The sequence below is a fragment of the Lepus europaeus genome, chromosome 9 (genome assembly GCF_033115175.1).
Source record: "Lepus europaeus isolate LE1 chromosome 9, mLepTim1.pri, whole genome shotgun sequence".
Taxonomy (NCBI): Eukaryota; Metazoa; Chordata; class Mammalia; order Lagomorpha; family Leporidae; genus Lepus; species Lepus europaeus.
The window spans coordinates 80,524,878-80,548,090 of NC_084835.1; the positions used below are offsets into that span (position 1 = coordinate 80,524,878).

A 23,213-nucleotide genomic window follows, 5' to 3' on the forward strand; every position below is an offset into this window, starting at 1 on the left:
GACAAGAGTAGAATCTCAAGCCGCCCAAAGCTCTCCATTAATGTATTTTCAAGGTCCTGTTTATAGTCTGTCCTGGTAAAATGAATAAAGAAAGATGATACATGTTTAATTTGTTAACTATGCTATCTATGGAAATAAGACACAGTCTAACGGGCTGGCAGAGGGGGAAGGTCTTCATTTCCATAGTGCTTTTTCAGATGGCAACTTTCAAAAGGGTAACTAAGATGTTAGGATAAAAGGCACACAGATTGCCTCACATCTATGACGTGGGGGAAAAAACTGGATGATTTTCAGTGACTTGGAAACCTTGGAAGAAATTCAAAGTTCAGTGTTAAGTTGCACTGATCATGTTAAGCATTTTAGCCACCTCCGTGCATCTTTTATACTGCTTCAAGCCACAAAGCAAGTCCTGCTTCTGTATTAGTACTGGTCAACACCTTAAAAATTCTAGGTTAATATTTTACATCGATGTGTATGAAGGAGTTCATTTTGACCTGTGATATTTAACTGATTAGAAACTATGCAGATGCTGATAGAGAAAATATCAAGGTAATGCGTAGAATTTTATTTTCAAATCCTGGCATCATAATCTGGTGAGTAAGATCTACAAAGCTGCATGGTTTTTTCATTCATAAAAGCTGCAAATTCTGTGTAAGACCATAAGTGTTTCAAAAATACACAAAAAATGGGTCATGGATATGTATTATACAACATACAATAACTACTGAACATGTTTAGTTTTTTTTTTTTTAAAGAAATGAGTTACCTATATAAGCTATAGTGTCTGAAAGTATATTCTGACCACAATCTTGAGTCTCATCTCAAATCCACAAATGGAATGTGGTGGACTCCAGAAGGTGGCTGGATGGAAGTAGGAGACCTGATTTTTGCATGAGGGTTCGCTGCTAAGTCACTATGTGGTAAACACAGCCACCTCTTATTTTTCATATGTGTTGAAAGAACAGGACTAGGGGATGTCCAGACGTAAAATGCGATATTTATAAAAACTCAAAATGTGCAAATTTCTAGTCATATGGATTACTTACAGCATTTTATTTTATTCTCAGTTACATTTCTTAGCACGGATGCTCTCTAGATTAAATGGTGCTATGCCTTGACAAATCCACTCTAAGTGGAAACTACTGTAAGTTACAAATGCATCTGAGACACTTGACCTCTGAATATCCTGGATCAGCATGCTGTAACATGTTGGCTGTTCACTCTCATGATCACAGGGCTGAATGGGAGCTGCACTTGCTACCACTGCCCAGCTTCACCAGACAGCACGGTACTGCGTATCGCCAGCCTGGGAAAGATCTAAATTCAAAACTCATGGTACAGTTTTAATGTATCATACCATGGTCAAGTGAAAAAAATCCCAAGTCGAATCATTGTAAGTCAGAGACTGTGTGTACAGACAAGCTCAGGCCCATGTAAATTCTTACGATTTTCTTTTTCCTATTAGAAAAGGGCACCCCTGGAGCTGCTGTTGTGGTGCTATGGGTAAAGGTGTTGCCTGTGACACCAGTAACTCTTATCAGCGTGCTGGTTGGAGTCCCAGATTCTCTGCTTCTGATCCAGCTTCCTGCTAATGCTCCTGCTAAGGCAGGGGAAGATGGCTTAAGTACTTGGGTCCGGGCCACTCACATGGGAGAGAAGGATGGAGTTCCTGGCTCCTGACATCATCCTGGCCCTACCCTGGCTATTGCATCTGGGGAACCAGTGATTATGGAAGACCTCTCTCTGCCTGCCTCCTTCTCTCTCTGTCATTATGACTTTTTTTTTTTTAACTTTTATTTAATGAATATAAATTTCCAGTGTACAGCTTATGGATTACAATGGCTTCCCCCTCCCATAACTTCCCTCCCACCCACAACCCTCCCCTCTCCCGCTCCCTCTCCCCTTCCATTTGCATCAAGATTCATTTTCAATTCTCTTTATATACAGAAGATCAATTTAGTATAAAGATTTCAACAGTTTGCACCCACATAGAAACACAAAGTGAAACATACTGTTTGAGTACTAGTTATAGCATTAAATCACAATGTACAGCACATTAAGGACAGAGATCCCACATGAGGAGCAACTGCACAGTGGCTCCTGTTGTTGACCCAACAAATTGACACTCTAGTTTATGGCGCCAGTAACCACCCTAGGCTGTCGTCATGAGTTGCCAAGGCTATGGAAGCCTTCCGAGTTCTCCGACTCTGATCATATTTAGACAAGGTCATAAAAGACAGAGTGAGGATAGTAACCAATGATCCTAAGAGTGGCATTTACCAGGTTTGAACAATTATACAGCATTAAGTGGGGAAGAGGACCATCAGTACACACAGGTTGGGAGTAGAGCCATTGGTGGTAGAGTAGAGGTTATGATTACAAAGGAATGAGGCCCAAGTGCACTAGACAGGGCCTAGAACAAAGGACAGAGTCATTATTAGAGGAGCTAAGAAAGGTGCTGTCTAAGCTACAAGTAATTTTTCTGATTGAGAGGCAAACAGAACCTGATAGAAGGGGCTTGATAATAATCTGGTGGGCTTTAGGCCTTGTAAGTTAAGAGGCCCAGACCTATCTATCTCTTCACATGGGGTATATCCTAAGGGAGGTGTGAACCTCCTAGGGGAAGGCACTCTGTTGACTTTCATTACTTGGCTGGTCTGGGAGGAGAGCTGGCCAGGTAAAGGCAGGGGGCATCTCTAACAAGAAATTTACAGTTCTGCCTGCAATGTTGCTGACCCTACTTGACCATCCCCTCAGCTGCAGTGGTCACTTTGGAAGTTGGGCTGAGTGAAGGGCTTTTCAGCTTAGAGCCAATAAGATCTGTGGCTCTGACCTGGGCATCCTTCGACTCCAGGGCAGGTCCATTTCCAGTGATCCAACTCTTGGCAGAGCTGCCAGGGCTCTTCATAAGCTGACTTCTGCTGAAGCCCAGGCTTACCACATTGAAAGCCACTGCAGTGGACTGGCCTGTTGGGTCTGCTTGAGGGCAGATCACTGTACAGATCAGCCAGTAATAGGCCTGCCACCCATTGCTTCTGATGCCGAGCTTTCTTTTCCTCCTGGTTTGTGTTAAAGCAGACCAGAGGATGCAAGTCAAGGGAGTGCCCAAGTCCCATCTCTAATCTTCGGTGGCCTGAACTACAAGTCTATAGTCACAGGCATGTTCTGTAGTAGTTTTTCTAAGGTAGACAATGCCCATGAGGAAAATTATATTCTCACTTTAAAACTTTCTTTCCCTTTGGTCTGAAAGGGAGGTTTTTTCTACTTACTGTATACTTCACTGATGGCGAAGTGAATCTAGCTATGAGATTATTATTTAAGTTCTTATTTTGGCTATGCTATTATAGAAAAATGTTAGCCATCTCTTTTATAAGGTCTAAAGATTAAATTGTGCATCCTACAGATTCCTTCATAATAGAATTAGTTTCCTACCTTGAAGAGAATAGAGAAATGAAAGAACAAGTTGGGCTTAGAATAGAGAAACGAGGGAGCAAGTCCTAGATCGATTGCTGACAATAGCAATATCACATGAATACTTAGCAAACCGTTTCAACCATTAGATAACAACTTAAGAAAACATTTACCAGAAGGTCCAATGCCTTCTATAAATTTTAAGAATCATGTATTTGAAAACACCTCTTAAATATCTAACATGGTGTAGTTTGTTTAGCCAGTAAACTTAAGCACAACCATCTAAAATGTTTTTAGTTTCTTTCTACCAACAAGTCTAAAACATATGATACACAGATTCAGGTCACACAAATTAAAATGTATCTTTGATTGATTTTAGCAGCTTAAATTTATGGACAATCTTATCTATAAGCCATTTAAAATAAAACTCTTAATAAAATTTCCCCATGTGGACATACAATATGTACACACATATAATATAGCATAATAGACCAGTATAGCAATTTTAATAATAGCTTTTAAAATCTTTAACTCTTTTTGTAGATTGCCAATTGATTTGAATAGCTTTTTCTTTTTAGTAACCTCAGTTAACCATACTTTCTCTCAGTTGGTACTGTTAATACATTATTGGCTTCATCTGTTTACAGAGCCATCCCAAAGTACTCAATACAATAGAATTGGCTGGAAAAAGTCCATAGGAACCTATAGGAGGACAGCTAAAACAGAACCAACAACGCTTTAGTTTTATGAGCAGCACATCATATATAACTGTGGATGACAAAAGACTTTAAGTCGCCATGTTTAAAAGTATAAACTCATCAACCAACAAGAGGCACTTGCTTACTTCACAGTATTTTTGAAAGCACCTGTAGGCTTTTACAAGTATTTAACCCTTTAGGCCTCTGGGGCTTTCTCATTAAGATAACTATCATGTCTAGTAACACAAGATCATTAGACTTTTTAATTCTCAAACATTTGTATTAATAGCATTTTCCATTATAGAAACTTAAAGTCTGGTACCACATCACATCTTGACAGTCCTTCTAATATCATCCAAATAGCCTGATTAGTTGGTGTCTCTATAAGATGAGAGACATAGGTCCTTCGATTTTTTCAGTTGGGCCCAAACTGGAAAAACCAAAGTCCAGGATTTACTGGAAATTTTAGAGACCAGATTGTTTGAAACTTTGATTTTTTGAATGCCTGTCAAGAATGCCAAGAAGGCTCAAAATCCAAAATATCTGGTTGAAATAAGATTCCTTAAAATCATGACATAACATAGACCAAATTTGATCATTGTTACAAAGTGATTATTCAAATTTTTGAAAATAAGCACATATTTAAATAACCCATAGCTCTTAATAAAAATTCAGCTGTTTTTGAACAATTAGAATTTAACAGACATCAAGAGAACATAATCGATTACTTTAACACATTGCTTTAACAGAGCATCAGAGTTTAATTCTATGTCAAAGAGAAATTGAGCTTCCTGTGATCTTTTGCTGTGAGGTTTCCTTCCTTTACCTTCTTTCATATTGGTGACCATGTTTCTGTGTTTCTGTGTGTAACACATCTTTAAGCATCTTTTGCAGGGCAGGATGAGTGGCAACAAATTCTTTCAGTTTCTGTTTGCTATGAAAAGTCTTAATTTCACCTTCATTCACAAATGAGAGCTTTGCAGGATATAATATTCTGGGCTGGCAGTTTTTCTCTCTTAGTACCTGGGCTATGTCTCGCCATTCCCTTCTAGCTTGTAGGGTTTCTGATGAGAAGTCTGCTGTGAGTCTAATTGGAGATCCTCTAAGAGTAATCTGACGTTTCTCTCTTGCACATTTTAGGATCTTTTCTTTCTGTTTCACTGTGGTGAGTTTGATTACAACATGTCGTGGTGAGGATCTCTTTTGGTCATGTTTATTAGGGGTTCTATAAGCTTCCTGTACTAAGGTGCCTTTGTCCTTCTCCAAACCTGGGAAATTTTCTGCTAGTATGTCGCTGAAAAGGCCTTCTAGTCCTTTCTCCCTCTCCATGCCTTCAGGAACTCCTAGAACCCGAATGTTGGGTTTTTTAATAGTATCCTGTAGATTCCCGACAATATTTTTTAGATTTCTAATTTCTTCTTCTTTTCTTTGGTTTGCCTGTTTCCTTTCCTGTTCTCTGTCTTCTAAGTCTGATATTCTCTCTTCTGCTTCGCTCATTCTGTTTTTAAGGCTCTCTAATGTGTTTGTCATTTGATCTATTGAGTTCTTCATTTCATTATGATTTCTCGTCACTATCAGAGTTTCTTGTTCCACTAGTTGTTTCATTTCATTTTGATTCCTCCTTAATATTTCACTTTCACGAGAGAGATTTTCTATCTTGTCCATTAAGGATTTCTGTAGTTCAAGAATTTGTTTTTGAGAACTTCTTAATGTTCTTATCAATTTTTTGAGATCCGCTTCTTGCATTTCTTGGATCTCATCATCTTCATAATCTTGAATTGGGGTGTCTTTTTCATTTGGGGGCGTCATAGTGTATTCCTTGTTCTTGTTAGCTTGGTTTTTGCATTTGTTGTTTGGCATGTTGGAGATATTTGGTTTCTTCACTGTGGTGTTTTTTCTTGTTACACTATGGCTCTATATTAAGTGGACTGTCTGCTTTCAGTGGAGCCTTAGAGGCTTGAGATGAGTGTGGCCTGAGAGCTGTGTTTGGTTCCTCAGGGTTGAGGGTGTGTCAAAGATGACACTCCCAGGTTAGGCGTGGTAAATCTCTCTTTCTTTTTTTGATTTAAAAGGGAAGTAATTCCGCACAGCTGAACGGAATTGGAGGTAGTTAGCAGGCAAATGATATACCCACAGGAGCCAGAGATCGGAAGCTCTTTCCCAAGGACCACACAAGGAATCTCTGCTGCCCTCAGTGTGGGCTCCAATTCTCCTGCAGTCTCTCACTGGGTTGCCCAGTTAGATGCTAATCTCCTGTTATTTCACCCCTCCCCCTAGAGTCAGGTTTTTCTGCTAGGCTCAGGGCTGGTGCAGACCTGAGGTCGCCCTGCTTATGATGTATGTCCAAAATGGCGCCTGCTCTGTCTTGCTCGCCTTTGAGAGGTGAGCGGAGAGAGAGAATCTTGTGTCTGTATCGGTCACTTTTTTTATTTTTTTCCTATCTCTCTTCTAGTTAGCCTGGTGAACTTTTCCCCACGGAGTTTCAAGGCTCATTCCCTCTAGTCTCCTCTTTCCGCTTGCCCGCTGGTATCTCGGGCTATTGAGGTTCGGCTCACCTCGCGTTCCAGCGCTGGTGTGTTGAGTCTGCCGCTGGTGTCCCAAACTTGGGCTCTCACGCTCTCCACGCAGGTCCACTGTGAATCACTAGTTCTGGAAGAGTTTCCTCTGCTGTTTCATCCCCTACTCTTCCTTGACCCTGCAGTATCTCCACTTATATTAAACTTTCTCTCCCCCCGGACTAATAGTGTGCTCCCTGCCTATTCCGCCATCTTGCCGCTCTCCCATTATGACTTTCAAATAAACAATTTTTTAAAGGCATCCCTAACATCCTTCTCCCTTCACTACAGCAGCTCTGCTGTGTTAGGCACTGACACCCCCACCCGTGGCAGGTGCCAAGCCCAGATTCAGCAGCTGATACGCAGGTGACAGGGCTGTCAGTTCAGATCCTGCCCTGGACCACAGGGTTTGGAAACGGTTTTTAAAGAGTCTCAGCCAGCAGAGGTGGTGCCCATCCTCCACCTCTCCCTGAAATCCCACACTCCGAGTGGGTTGCCTTCCCTGGCTGAGACAATGCAAACTTGTTATTTTGCCTTTGGGGAAATCTGCACTGGAACAGCTGAAAGCATGGACCTCACTAGCTGAAACCAAAATAGTAACATCGTAGCATCCAGATTAGGGAATCTGGGCTCCCTCGGATTTGAGCGCAGTGATTTTAAATGTAGAAAGCTTTTGGTCTACAGCAGTGAAGACAGGATACCTCAGACGCAACGCCAAATCAAAGGCTGCTCCTTCTCTCTCCCACCCAACTGTCACTGTAAGGGTAGAAATTAAATCCAAAGTGGATTTGTGACTCATTAGTTTGATGGCAGGGAAGGCATGTGTGGGAAAATTTCTCATTACTGGATGAAGTTTGAAAGGCTGGAAGATATTTAAAATAATTCACTAGGAAATAAGCCTCCCAAGACAGTATTTGAAGTGGAGTATTTTAAAACAATAACAAAAAAAGCTATTATACACTGAATTCTTAATATTAAGACACTGAGTGTAAAGTATTAAATAAAGACTGAGCCAAATAATCTGGTAGGAAAATGTTTACAAACCTAAAACAATTTAGTATGAATTTATGTTCTGAATGAGGAATTGGCTAATTTTTCTTACATGGCTAAACGATAGTCAATTTAGGCTCTGTGGGTCATAGAATCTGTTGCGACCACTCAACTGTGCTGCTGAACTGAAAGCAGCCAGAGACACAACGCAAACAAGTGGCCTTTGCTTTGTACCCGTACAACTTTATTTACAAAAACAGGCATATGAGGCAACTGCAAAGGACTTGAGTGCCGTACTTAACTCTCACAACAAATCTGTGGGCTGCGTTGAGTGGTATCGCCACCATTCTGGAGACAAAGACATCATGGGTCCAAGGGGTCCTGTAACTTGCCCCTGATCACAGTCACTGCCTGGAGCTGGGGTCTGAACTCAGTTTTGACTTCAGAGCCTGAGCCACTACACAGTCCAATTCACTAATTAGCTCATGATGGCTTGTTTAAGGAAAAAAAAAAAATCAATGACCTGGAAACTGTTGGTGTGGCTGTTTGTTACCAAAAGGTAGAAGGATGAGCCTTTTTTGGGATTGACAACTCAGGAAATATGAATTTGCTGATTTTGGGAATAAACATCAGAATATAGTTGATTGATGAGAAAATAAAAAAATAATTAAGACAGAAAAAGCTATTAGAAGTATATACAGGTGCTGGCGCTAAGGCGTAGCGGGTAAAGCCACCGCTTGCAGTGCCGGTATCCCATATGGGTGCCGGTTCAAGTCCTGGCTGCTCCTCTTCTGATCCAGCTCTCTGCTATGGCCTGAGGAAGCAGTACAAGATGGCCAAGTCCGTGGGCCCCTGCACCCCTGTAGAAAGACCTAGAGGAAGCACCTGGCTCCTGGCTTCAGATTGGCACAGCTCCAGCCTTTGTGGCCAATTGGGGAGTGAACCAGTGGATGGAAGACCGACCTCTCTCTGCCTCTCCTTCTCTCTCTGTGTGACTCTGACTTTCAAATAAATAAATAAATCTTTTTTTTAAAAAAAGCATATACAAATATGCAGGAAAACAAATAAACAACAAAATATTTCCCCTTGGAAATCCAAAGCTGAACAGTAAAAAAAAAAAAAAAAAAAAAAAAAAAAAGAACAAGAATGTGGAAAAGGTAGGTAATTGCTATTAATTTTTTTTTTAAATTTATTTTGTTTATTTGAAAAGGCAAAGTGACAGATGGAAAAAGAGTTCTTCCATCTGCTGGTTCACTTCTCAAATGATCACAACAGTAAGGGCTGGGTCAGATGAGGAGCCAGGAGCCAGGAGTTTCATCTGGGTCTCCCATGTAGGCAACAGGGGCCCAGATATTTGGGTCATTTTCTGCTGCTTTCCCAGGTGTGTTAGCAGGGAGATGGATTGGAAGTAGAGCAGCTGGATCTCAAACTGGCACCCAGATGGGTGTCAGCCCCCCGACTACTTTTCTGTAAACATGGAATTCCTTTAGCTTTGCAGACACTGGAGGAGATGCACACAAATGATCAGCAAGAGGTCACTTGCTCACATATTGTTTCATTTTCTTGACTGTCCCACCTTACATTTTTAGTTCCTATTTTGCATCTCATGTTCTCAAATATTATCTATTTCAAAAGTTCCTTAGCCCCATCAGGAATGGAACTTTCACTGGAGCTAAACATCTTGACTCACACTTCCTTACACAGTGAGGATTCGCTAGCTCAGTGATGCCTGTCATTCTGGGGCATCCTCCATGAACACTTAGGCTGATCTGGGTTACATGCTCACCCGGCAGAACTTCAACTCTGATTGAATCCAACTCTCTATCTACTCTGTACCTGCCTCCAGGAAGCTGAAGATGGCTGGAAAGAAGAAAGGGTGATGCTGAGTAATCTCACTTGAAATTGATCTTGACAAAACTCCCAGCCCATCCCGCTGCACTACTACTCTGCTTTACTTTTCAGGTCTCTGAGCTGATTAAGATTTCCTTCCTGCCAAGGCTACCGATGGCTTCCCGTTTGGCTAAATTTCATTTAGTTCTGAAATCTCCTCTAATTCAATTGCTACATAGCATTTGGCACAGTTCTCATTTCTCCTCGAATTTGGCTTCTGGGGCACCACATGCTCTTCTGTCCTTCTACCTCACTGCTACCCTTCTCAACCTCCTCTTCTGGAACCCTAAACACTGGGGGATCTCCTCGCTTCTTTACCTAGTCTCCAGGTTGGGCTTTCTCAAGATCAGCACTGTGGACATTTGAGGTGGGGTAATTTGTTGCAGTGGAAGCCTGCCTTGTGCCCTGTGGAATGCTTATGGGCATCCCTGGCCTCCATCCATCCATCAGATGCACACATCAGCCTCCGTGCCCTAGTCATGACATTCATTCAGACATTACCAAATGTCCCTCAAGGGACAAAATCATTCTTGATTAAGAACCACTGATGGACATAAACTCAACTATACCCCTGGTTTCAAATATCTTCCAGAAGTCAAAGAGCTCCAAATGTAAACCCTAAGCCTAGATCTTTCTCTAAGCTCCAGACCTGTATAACAAACTGCCTTCTTGGACTCTACTTGGAGGTTTTATTTATTTATTTAATATCCATCTCTCCTCTTAATCTATCATCTCCATGCAGGCAGGAACTTGGGTATTTACTATATACCTACGGTGCCTAGAACAGTGCAGTGCTGGGCTTTTAGGGGCGAGTCAACATGTACTTGCTGGTTAAAGAACTGGAAACTTCCTGCAGCTTATCAATGGTGAGGCAACCAGGCAGATAATTTTAAACATGATAACGCATTTTTTCTAGAGACAAATTTTCTTTAATTTCAAGTTTAAGGAATACTGCATTTTAAAATGAAGGTATAAATAGCTCTATCCACTGACAAAAATTTTGCTAGTCTTAGAAGAAAAATGCTCTACTCTATGTTATGATTCATTTCAATTTGGACTTGTATTTACCACAAATATAGACATAAAAATATTTCCAACAGTATTTGTGTTTTTCAATTCTCATGATGCAGTTAGTTATCAATTCTTAACTGCAAGGGTTTGCTTCAATGGTTAATTCTAATGGTCTAATTGATGCTGTTTTTGAAGTGAAGAAAACAGGCTGAAATTGTCAGAGGCAGCTTGAAATTTATCTTTTAAAATACTGTTCCTGGATAATAGGTGTGTTTGTGAATAAACAACTGGTTTTCATTTTTCCTCTCCCTCTGCAGGAAGTTATAATCAAACATTTCATTTTTTTATGCTCTCCATACTTCTTACACAGATGTCATAATCAAATCTACTTTTAATTGAAGAAGACCATGACTGCCTACACTTATTCTTGGCCTAAGCAGTATCCTGCCAACTTCGCCAAAGCTCTCCTCAGTTTATTTATTCACTTAGCAGTTTATTCAATAAACATGAACATTTTTCCATATTTCTTTATGCAAATTTTCTGAGGTTCCTATATCAAATTGTTCTCTGAGCAGAACTGTATAATGTCTTAATTATTCATGCAAGCTAGATGTGATGGATTTTAAAACTTTAGATGCAATAAACTAGAGATATTAATATTTATGTTTGTAAAACGTGGAGCTCAACTCAAATCCTGTTAGCTTCATGGATGTTATAAGTTCACATTTCATACACTCATTTGTACTTCTGAATTCTTAAATGGCATCTCTAATATAAACATTTTAATGAATGTAATCAATCAGGCTACTCTATATATTAAAAATTCTATCAAAAGGTTTGTGTTTCAGTATTTTTTTAAAGTTAAAAATTCCTTAATTTTTTATTCCTGGTACCACTACCACAATTTATAGGGCAATATACCTGATGTAATGAAAAGAAAAAGAAAAGACAAAGCTACAACAGATAAAAGATCTCAGGAATAGCTGCACTTTTTGCAAACTGTGGCTATAATAGTCCTGAACAAGAAGGGTTTCCTGTTTAAGCTGCAGTAACTTTTCTGACTATGGATCATTGTTTTTTTCTGTGGCAGATTTTTACAGTTCCTCTAATACATTTGGGACAACTGTCTCAAAGTCACCTGCAGCTTTCCTGACAACTCCTCACTCTCTTTCCTGCTAAGAACTGTAGCCCTTTTCTGCTGTTTTTTTCAGAACCTTCTGCTACCATATCCACCACTTCCACCACCAGACCCATAACCACCACCATAGGGACTGCCCGAGCTTCTTCCACCAAAACTGCCCCCTTTCATGGGTCCATAATTTGATTGCTGTTTCCCACTATAATTACCAAGATCACTGTAGTTTCCACTACCACCATAGTTACCTCCAAAATTTCCTCCTTCATTGTAACCATCATATCCTCCTCCTCCACCATATCCACCACCTTGGTTTCCATATCCTGGTCCACCACCATAGCCTCCTCTGCTGCTACAACCAGGACCACCACCATAGTTGCCACCATCACCTCCAAAACCATTGTAACCACCATCACCTCCTCCATAACTTCCTCTGCTGCCACCTCCACCACCATAGCCTCCTCTTCCACCAAAGTTTCCACCGCGGCCAAAATTACCTCCACCACCTCCAAAGTTTCTTCCACGACCCATAAAGTTGCCAGATCCCCCTCCACAGCCTCTTGGTGATCTAGCAGCAGACGGCATCTCTTGTTTAGAAAGGGCCTTTTCACTTCACAACTATGCCCATTAACAGTGCGGTATTTCTGAACAACGATTTTATCTACTGTATCATGATCATCCAAAGTTACAAAAGCAAATCCTCTTTTTTTCCTACTCTGCCTGTCTTCCATAACTTCTATGGTTTCAATCTTGCCATACTTCTCAAAGTAGTCTCTCAAATTATATTCTTCTGTCTCTTCTTTACTACCACCAACAAAAATCTTCTTCACTGTTAGATGGGCACCAGGCTTTACCGAATCTTCTCTAGAAGCAGCTCCCTTTGGTTCAACAACACGCCCATCAACCTTGTGTGGTTGAGCACACATTGCTGCAGCCACTTCTTCAACACAAGAGTAAGTCACAAAACCAAAGCCCCTGGAATGTTTCGTGTGGGGGTCTCTCATTACCATAGAATCTGTGAGTGTGCCCCATTTCTCAGAATGTTCTCAGACTATCATCTGTAGTTTCAAAGCTCAGACCACCAATAACCAGTTTCCTCAACTGCTCTGGTTCCTTTGGACCATAGCCCTCCATTTTGAGACCAGACTCGCCTCTTCCAACTCGAGTTCAATATGGGACTGAGAGGCTCAGTATTTTTAAAATACTGCTGATTTAAATACAAAATTCACCAATAAAAAGCTCCCAGAAATATCTTTTAAAAATAGTGTATACAGGGGACGGTGCCGTGGCTCACTTGGTTAATCCTCCACCTGTGGTGCCAGCATCCTATATGGGCGCCAAGTTCTAGTCCCGGTTGCTCCTCTTCCAGTTTTCCACAGCTCTCTGCTGTGGCCCGGGAGGGCAGTGGAGGATGGCCCAAGTGCTTGGGCGCCTGCACCCGCATGGGAGACCAGGAAGAAGCACCTGGCTCCTGGCTTCGGATCAGTGCTGCACCGGCTGTTGTATCCATTTGGGGGGTGAACCAACGGAAGGAAGACCTTTCCCTCTGTCTCTCTCCCTCACTAACTCTATCTGTCAAAATAAATAAATAAATAAAATAGTGTATACAAATAATATGTAGTAAAAGACAGAAAGTTATATTTTAATACTGGAGGAAACCTTAAAAATCATAAAAAATTTTATGTCTTTTACCATTCATTAGCAAATGAAATCTTGCTAGAGAAGAGCTTAAACACATTAACTTTCTTTTTTAAACAACTTTTTTTTCATTTAGATAATTCTAAATATGTTTTAAGGAGAGATTTAAATCATATTAAGGTATTAGTGGAATAGGATTTAATTAACTTCTGGCCAGTGAATCTTAAAAATGAACTCACAAACTTTCTTTCTTTTTCTTTTTTTTGACAGGCAGAGTGGATAGTGAGAGAGAGAGAGAAAGGTCTTCCTTTTCTGTTCGTTCACCCTCCAATGGCCGCTGCGGCTGGTGCGCTGCGGCTGACGCACTGCGCTGATCCGAAGCCAGGAGCTAGGTGATTCTCCTGGTCTCCCATAAGGGTGCAGGGGCGCAAGCACTTGGGCCATATTCCACTGCACTCCCGGGCCACAGCAGAGAGCTGGCCTGGAAGAGAAGCAACTGAGACAGCGCCCTGACTGGGACTAGAACCTGGTGTGCCAGCGCCGCAGGTGGAGGATTAACCTATTGAGCTGAGGCACCGGCCACAAACTTTCAATGTAAATGAATGCAAGTGGTCTTAATGTCTCATGTCCTGGGCCACTAAAGGAGTTAAAAATTACAGAAATACTTTTGTATATAAGCATGGTTTACTTAGTGAAGGTTTCATGAGGTCTAAAACCTTATCCATCTTAATAATAAAACTAAAAAGAGTAGAGCATAGTAGCTCTGGATGACAGAATGACCACGCTTAGCTAATCAACAGGGCAGAGCCACTTCTCCACCGAGGAGTCTGTCTCAGGCATTTCCTTGCTTTCCAGCAGGGTGTGGGTGGAGTGACTCACCCATCCACAAAGACACTGTGGCGTGCTCTGGGCCAAGATACCTTGCGGTCTGTTTTTCACATTGACTAGATTTCTAAGAAATAAGAACCTTGTCCCTAAATGTTAAAATGCCCAGAGAACATAATTTAGTTGGACTTCCTGCAGACATGACGTTAAAAAGAAAGCTCAATGACTACTTTCTAAAATGCTTCAGTGGAATGGTGGGTGTTGCTGAAGAAAATGCAGGAGGTTTTCAGGCAGTCAGATGGGCTCTAGTTGGTGGCATTGCTCCTCTCATCAGTGCCTCCTCAAAATCAAGTCTAGTCAAAGAAGCTCACTCAACCTGTAGACAGGGAGTATACTGTCCCTTTAAGGATGCAAGACAAATGAAGCACAGAAAATACAATTTAGCTTTTTTCTGGGCAACATTCTATACATCAATTTTCTCTGCATGTTTTGAAATAGTCCACTAAGAACGGAATGAATATATTGCTGAACTCATGGCATGCTCTGGAAGCACCCCCCCCCTTTTTTTTTCTTTTTTAAAAATAAATGTTGGTATTTGTTTTTATCATATGCCTGCTGTTCCTAAAAGCAGAACATCCAACTTCACAGATCTGGCCAAAAAACTGTTACACATTAGGGACTGAAGTCTAAATTAAAAACACAAAACAATTAGACAATGCTAATAAATATAGTAAATTGTCAGGGAATCAGGTCAGCTCTTCATTGTATGAAATTCTGCCCACAAACACTAACCCATGAGGAAGATGGAACTCTCCTCTCCTGGGAAGCACAGATGCGCACTTACTGTGTACACACAGACTTGGAAGTGAAGTGAGTTTAGAGAGGGTAAATATTTGGTTCTTCAAGAGCTACCTTCACGTTGAATGTTATTTCCTCCATGACGTACACGCGTTCAGGAAATGCTTTAGCCACCTCCTCCACACTGTTGAAATATTGCACTGGCTCCTTTATATCTCGGTCTTGCTCCAGCAGCTTGAATTGCCCTAAAACACATGATAACCGGAAGAGACGTGAGATGTTTTCACTGGACAGCTGTCACTGTGGCGACAGCATCCTCTTTGTCTATGTCAACTCTTCTTTATCAGATTCCTGTTCATTTTTAGTTGTTTTAGAAGTTGGCATGGCAGAAATCTTTGTTAAACTAGAATATACTATATATATATATATATATATATATATATATATATATATATTTAGATACCAGTTTAAAAACGAAAACAACCAGGTATTTTTCTTTTTGTTTACATTCAGAGACTATTATTAGAGGTCCAAAATCAAACTGAGATGCTTACTTGTTATTTGATCTTAAAAGTGAAAACTTGGCCAGCGCTGTGGTGTAGCGGGTAAAGCCGCCGTCTGCAGAGCCAGCATCCCATATGGGTACCAGTTCAAATCCCAGCTGTTCCACTTACAATCCAACTCTCTGCTATGGCCTGAGAAAGCAGTAGAAGATGGTCCAAGTCCTTGGGCTCCTCCACCTGCATGGGAGACCTGGAAGAACCTCCTGGCTTTGGATCAGTGCAGCTCTAGCTGTTGAGGCCAACTGGGGAGTTAACCATCGGATGGAAGACCTCTCTCTTTCTACCTCTCCTTATCTCTCTGTGTAACTCTGACTTTCAAATAAATAAATAAATAAATAAATCTTTTAAAAAAAGAGTGAAAACTCTGTTGTTCATTTTTTTTTTTTTTTATTTGACAGGTAGAGTTATAGACAGTGAGAGAGAGAGACAGAAAGATCTTGCTTTCCTTGGTTCACTCCCTAAATGGCCACTATGGCCGGAGCTGTGCCGATCAGAAGCCAGGAGCCAGGTGCTTCCTCCTGGTCTCCCATGCGAGTGCAGGGGCCCAAACACTTGGGCCATCCTCCACTGCCTTCCTGGGCCACAGCAGAGAGCTGGACTGGAAGAGGAGCAACCGGGACTAGAACTTGGCGCCCATGGGATGCCGGTGTTGCAGGTAGAGGATTAACCAAGTGAGCCACAGCGCTGGCCCCCCATTTTGTTTTAACAGTAAATTGTTAACTCAGTTGTAAAAACATCTGCACATATTAGAAGCCTAAAACCAAGGCTCAGTAAGCTGGTGGAACTAATGTTTTTTAAAGCTAGTATTTAAAAATTTTTAAATAAAATAACATACCAGACTCCTGGATTTCACAAAATTGATATTCTTGGTTTCATTTTATTTTTATTTATTTTCATATTACTTGAAAGGCAGACACACACACACACACACAGATAAGAGTGATTGTCCATCTGCTGGTTCACTCCCCAGATGCCTGCAACAGCCAGGACTGGGCCAGTCATAGGCCGAGAGAACAGAACTCTGGGTCTCCTATGGGGGTGGCTGGGACCCAAGTACTTTAGCCTCCACCTGCAGTCTCCAAGGGTGAGCATTAGCAGGAAGCTGGATTCGAAGTGGCACGGCCAAGGCTCAAACCAGATACTGTGCACCAAACATTCTAATGTTCTTGGCTTTCATAGCGTGTGGGCAATGTCAGGGGTTCAAGAGCTGCTGTAAAGTGGACACTGCTGAGGCACAACGCGACGGATTAGCAGAGAGGCTGGCTGTGGAGTGAGCGCCACGTGCCTGCCTGCCTGCCTGCCTTTTATTGCTGTGCATGGAATTCATGTGAGAATATACTATCATAGTATCCACAGTGTGAGAGATTTGTGAAGAACTTGAATGTATCCTTAAAAATGTCAAGGATCTATTATGTTGTTTACACCATATCAATATGTATGACACTGCTGCTACATTCTGGAGCAGTTGTGTTTAGAATAAAAGCTCATATGCAATCAAGTCAAGGATACAATGCTTCTTAGCAGTTATTTTCTGAATCCTGTTTACAATCCTGTTTGAGAAACTTAAAAAGGATTCAAAGCTATCAGAGGCAGATCTCGGCATGTATCCATCTGATATCAGGCAGAAATGGGGAAACTTTCACTCATAATCTCAGGTACATTTGTAGTGTCTACCAGGCTGAAGTGCTGTTCTAGACACCCAGCACAGAACTGACATCCCAGCAGGAAATAGATAATAATTACAGTAACTGAGCAGTGTGTAGGATGTCGGAGGGTGACAGGTGCCACTGAAAACAGGCCAGAGCAGGGGGACGAGAGTGCAGGATGACCAGAGCAGGTGCTGCTGAGGTGACCTTGGAGGTAGCTGAGGCAGCAACATACGTGGGAGATAGGGGTGCAGTTCTCCTAATTTTAAACACAGGCGACTTCCTTTCATAAAGAGCCTCAGCTGGGTGGGTACCTGCGTGGCATGGCTGGTGTGAGGTGAGTAAGGGATGACAGAGAAGACACGGAGGTAAAAGGCAGTCAGATCATTAGGGTTGATAGGGAATTGTTTGCTCTCCATTAACAGTGGAGATGAGGTGATTTCACCGATGCTACAGAGGATCCCTGTGGTGGTTATGTTGAGAAGAGGCAGAGAAAGCAGCGAGGAGGTATGAGATGGCAGGCATGGGAGCCATGAGAAAGTGCCAGGAGTCTGCCCTGCACAACTGAAGGTTCAGAGCTGCCATGAACGAGTCAGGTTTGAGGGGTGGAGGGGGCATCGGGGTTCAGTCTGAGATGTCCACTGGACCCACAAATGGAGAGATCAAAAAAATTCTTAGATGGACATATAATCAGGGAGGCAAGGCGGGAGGTCTGGCTGGAAATAATCAGCTGGGGGTCATCAGCACACAGATGCTATTTAAAGTCATGCCACTGGGGCCAGCGTTGTGGTGCGGGGGTGGGGTGGGGTGGGGGGGTGGGGGGTGGTTTAAGCTGCCACCTGCGATGCCAGCATTGCATACGAGCATCAGTTAAAGTCCTGTTGATCCAGCTCCCTGCTAATGCACCTAGGAAAGCAGCAGAAGATGGTCCACATACTTGGGCCCCTGCTACCCACATGGGAGGCCTGGATAATGTTCTTGGCTCCTGGCTTTGGCCTGGTTCAGCCCTGGGTATTGCAGCCATTTGGGGAGTGAACCGGTGGATGGAAGATCTCTCTCTCTCTGTAACTCTGTCAAAATAAATAAATAAATAAATAAATAAATAAATAAATAAATAAATTTTTTAAGCCATGCCACTTTAAGGATGGTGATTTTGGGCTTGAAGGTAGGCAGACAGCAAAGAGATCTTTGTGTCCCAGGAGACTGAGATGGACTGGTCAGGGGAACGAGGCAAATGAGGAAGGCATGTGTCTTCTAAGCCAGGACGCTTCAAGAAGGAAAGCAATACAAAATGCTAACAGGGCACCGAAATGTGACTAAGAACTGTGAGATTTACCATCTTGTACTTAATTAGGGACTTTGATAAGAGTAGTGGAATGGCTGGGCCAGAAGCCTGATAGACCCCAATTCAAGGGAGCCCAAGGAGTGGGGTTTAGCCCACTGGTTAAGATGCTTGCATCCCACACTAGAGCACCTGGATTGGATTCACATCTGCAGCTCCTACTGTCAGCTTCGTGCCAATGCAGACCATGGGAGGTACTATGATTGGGCCCAAGTGATTGGGTTCCTGCTACCCATATGGCAGACTTAGTTCCCAGCTACTGGCTTTGGCTTTGGCCCAGCCCCGATTGTGGTAGGTGTTTGGGGAGTAAATCAGTGGATGGGGGAGTGCTTTCTCTCTATCTGTCAAATACATAAATCAAATTAAATTAAAATAAGAGGCGATAGAGAAGGAAGAATCAAGAATAAGAATGGACACCAGGCGATATTTGGGGGAATTTTGCTATAAAGGGAAGAGACATGGAGTGGTAGGTGAGGCTGGAAGCAGAAGTGGGATTCAGGGACTGCTTTCATTCTCCCTAATATGATCGGAGAGGTAACAGCATGCGTGGGTGTTGATGGAATGACCAACAGGGAGAGGCTCACGATGGGAGGGGTTACTGGAGCCCTGCCACTGAGCAGGCAGAGGGGATACATCTAATGCTGGAGCAGAGGAGCTGCCTTGAGACAGGAGCACAGGGAGCGCCTCTTCAGTCCCCTTTTATTGCCACAAAGCTTTCAGCCTCAGTTGGAAGGAAAGCATCAATTGAGAGGTGTTAGAGCGCTAAGGAAAGAGGAGAGGACTGTAGAAGGCCCCATGAGAGTGAGTAACTGCTGAGGTTCACGGTCAGGGGTTAAAAACAAAACTAGAGGGTGGAGCTGTGGTTTTCTCCAGCTAAGGTCAGATGCACAGGCACCAGCACTAAGTAGGCAGAGATTTGGATTCAGCCAAGGCTATGGAACTGCCAAGTGAATGTGACAAGTCAGAAGGGCAATGCAGTCAGGCTATGTGCAAGGGACTGATTATGACAGGGAACATAGGCTGGGAAAGAGGGACCGAGATCTTGGATGGGGGTGAAGAGGGACAGTGAAAAAAAGTAGTGGGATCAATGGATTGTGGGCTGTGATGGAGTAGATTTTTTTTTTTTTTTTCACTCTGGAGGAAGAGAGCTCAAAATCCAGGCAGAGGAGAGTGGCCTAGTTAAAAAATCTTGCCCTGAATGCTGTCCATAATCTCAAGAAGTACTTTCCAGGAACTGATTCAAGTACAGAACGGATAGATGATCACTGGAAATTTTCTTCCAAGACAAAACAGACACTCCTTTGCCATTGCAATGTGATCTACCTGGTGCAAAAGCAGTCAACAGTGGAATTAAAATGTATAGGTCCATCTAGTTAGAACTTCTGGAATCAGTGGACAGAGACCCCAGATATTTGCCAGAATTTCCAATTATCTGTAATTGTGATTTACGTTTTCTAATTTGTTAGATGAATAAGAAAGGCAATTGTAGATTTGGAACCTGTACACAATTCAAGCCAACTACCATAAAACCAAGTAAAGTTTCATGAAGACCTGCACATGATATCTTTTCAAGAGTATGAAACAACTTATTTTAAATTTGTGATTAATATTTTAGAAAAATTTTCCTAAGATGGAGGGATTTGTATGCCTGCCAGACACTCATTAAGTGGTTGGCAGATACTAAATCTCTAATTCCAGGAATTATCTAAAAGCTACATGCCTACACTAAATTCTGCTGTCTTTTCAGAAATGCATATGCAGGCCAAAGATGTATCACCGTGCCCTAATATTATGCTCTACTATGTCAAATGAGACATTACCTTAAGTATCAGTCTTAACAAAAATATAGTGCAAGCCACTTACACAGTTATATATTTTCTGGCAGCCTCATTTAAAAAAAAGGAAAAAAGTGAAATTAATTTTACCAATGCTTTATTTAGGTGAACACACCTAAATTAATATAAACACCATCAATGCATTGCATTGTTCTTTCTGCCTCGTTAAGTCTCTTAAATCCGGTGTAAGCTTTACGCTCATGGACCACTGCCATCTGGACGAGCTGCATTTCAAACTCTCCCAGCCACATGCGCCTGGTGGCTGCTGTGCAGGCCAGGGTAGGGCCATGTGACTGCAGACACTGCTCCAGTGCTTAAGTACAGGAGCCTATGGTGGCGCCATGCTAGACAAACAAAGTGTCTCCTGACAAAGTAGAATGTTTTTTCCCACAAGGAAAGTGTAGAACTCTCTTTTTGTGTCCTATCTGCCAGGATGACTGAAATTTTGGTTCAAACAGCAGAGCCTCGGTTTCTTGACAGAACCAACCACCTCTATCCTCTTTTCTTTCACCTTCAGTTCTCCCTCTGTAAGCATTCTTCAGTGACTTTTTGAATGTGTCCAGGATCCTATAATATTGCATTTTGGTAAATGGATCAAATGAATGATGGTGTTTGGTGGAGCCATGGCACATTAGTCTGCACAGTCATTTGTGTTTGTCCTCTCATTGGCTCATTTGTGTTTGTCCTCTCATTGGCCAGGAAGAGGTCATAACCAATGGCTCTGTTAGCCCATGAAACCTTGATGTACCCAGAGGAGAGAATGAGAAAAAAAGTAAAGCAACCCCTAAATATGACCAAATATTATAAATTTTAATGTCTGAAATTATATACATATATTTTCAGGGTATTTTCACATGGGTATCAGGGACCCAACTCCTTTTTATACAAATTTATTTATTTATTTATATTTAAAGATTTATTTATTTATTTGAAAGGCAGAGTTACAGAGAGCCTGAGGCAGAGAAAGAGAGTCTTCCATCCGCTGGTTCACTCCTCAGATGGCTGCAACAGCTGGGGCCGGGCAGATCGGAAGCCAGGATCTAGGAGCTTCTTCCGGGTCTCCCAAGTGGGTGGCCATTGCTTTCCCAGGCCATAGCAAAGAGCTAGATTGGAAGGGGAGCAGCAGAGATCTGAATCTGCATCCATAAGGGATGCCAGCACTGCAGGAGGTGGCTTTACCTGCTTCGGCACAGCGCCAGACCCTATTTATTTATTTGAGAAGCAGAGTTACAAACAGAGGAAGGGAGAGACAGAGGGAGACAGGTCTTCCATCTGCTGGTTCACTCCCTAAATGCTCCCACAACTGGGTCTAGGCCAGGTCAAAACTAGCAGCCAGGAGCTTCTTTTGGCTCTCCCACATGGGTACAGGGGCCGCAAATGGCTGAATGGCCAGAACTGGGCTGATCTGAACCCAGGAGCAACGAGCTTCTTCTGGGTCTCCCACATGGGTATAGGGGCCCAGGTACTTGTGCCAACTTCTACTGCTTTTCCAGGCACCTTAGCAGGGAGCTGGATTGGCAGTGGAGCAGCCAAGACTTGAACCAGTGCCCATATGGGATGCTGGCGCTGCAGGCGGTCAGTGACTTTACCTGCTATGCCACAGTGCTAGCTTCCAAATGTCTTCTTAAGGTAATGCTTTTCTCTTCTGATTACTGAACATTTATTTATTTATTACTAAGTCTTTACCTTCAGGATCTAACTAAACTGTGTCACTGCCCTCACCCCTCATCTTGAGGGGTTATTACAGTAAATGTGATAAAGCCAGATATGAATGGCTTTAAAGATTAGAACCAACATTAGCTGACAAAAAACTACTTCCAGCTAAATCACTATAAATGTGTTTAAGTAAAAAGGGGGCCATTGGGGTTTCAGGCTGAAAAAGATCCTCATCTTCCATCTCACACGCCCTAACTTGGCTGGAGTGTTGCCAAATGGAAACAGGGTCCCTATAATACCAAACACCCACTATCATCCACTGTTCACACCTGTGTTCCATGCCCACCCCAGCCTACTAATGCTTCCAACTCAATCATTCCCTGATATGCTGGGCCTGCCAACAAAGGAGCTCTCGTAGGTGTTCTCTTGATTCAGTCTTTCTTAGGAGGCTGACATGGCTGGGTAGCAGTTGAGGTCTGTCAGATGATGGATCAAATCAGACACGTGACGGATATCCAGTGATGGAGAGACTGCTGGGATGCACTTGCTTCAGATACCTACTGTACATTTTACATACACCATCCACAGACTCAGAGTCCGCTAAGTTCTGCCTTCTGGACTACTGGTGGGCTCCACAAGCAAAACGGTGCAAGACACGGAGCCAAATTCTTTTGCTGCAGCCACTGCTGACACCACCAGTGTACAACATAACATCACATCTGAACACTGGGTCACAGTACACATGTGACTTCTTCTTGCATGGGATTGGCAAACTTGTACTCTAAATATTCTAGGCTTCATGGGATAAATGGTCTCTACTGCAACTACTCAGGCAGTCACAGACAACACAGAAATGAATGAGAGCAGCTGTGTTCCAACTGAGCTTTATTTACAAAAACAAGCAGGTCATACTTGACCTCAGGCCATGGTCTACCCATCTCTGTCCTACAGGAAGGAACAGAAAGACAGGACGTGAGAAATGTAAATGACCAGTCCTACTAAACACTGCACTGGGGTCTCTTAGGTGGTACCTGCCACCACATCCTGTTGTCCATGTTTTCCTTTACTTATTTTTTCTGTTTTCCTTTAAATGGGAGTCTACAATCAATAAGGATCCGCTCTAGAAGAGAACTTGTATTAGGAGAGTGGTGCAAATAACCAGAAAATACCAGTGCTTACATTTTCTCACTATGCTTGGCAAGACCAAATCTCTATGAACT

At 42.4% G+C, this 23,213-nt stretch overlaps 1 protein-coding gene and 1 pseudogene across 1 annotated transcript in view; both read right to left on the reverse strand.

Annotated features, from left to right (window-relative positions):
• Nucleotides 1-23,213, reverse strand: part of GAREM1 (GRB2 associated regulator of MAPK1 subtype 1) — a 260,770-nt gene that overhangs the window by 41,690 nt on the left and 195,867 nt on the right. Inside the window, 1 exon segment of the mRNA XM_062201514.1 lies at nucleotides 15,066-15,196. Coding sequence (XP_062057498.1) covers nucleotides 15,066-15,196 — 131 coding nt within the window.
• LOC133767215 (heterogeneous nuclear ribonucleoprotein A3-like) lies at nucleotides 11,757-12,824 on the reverse strand (annotated as a pseudogene).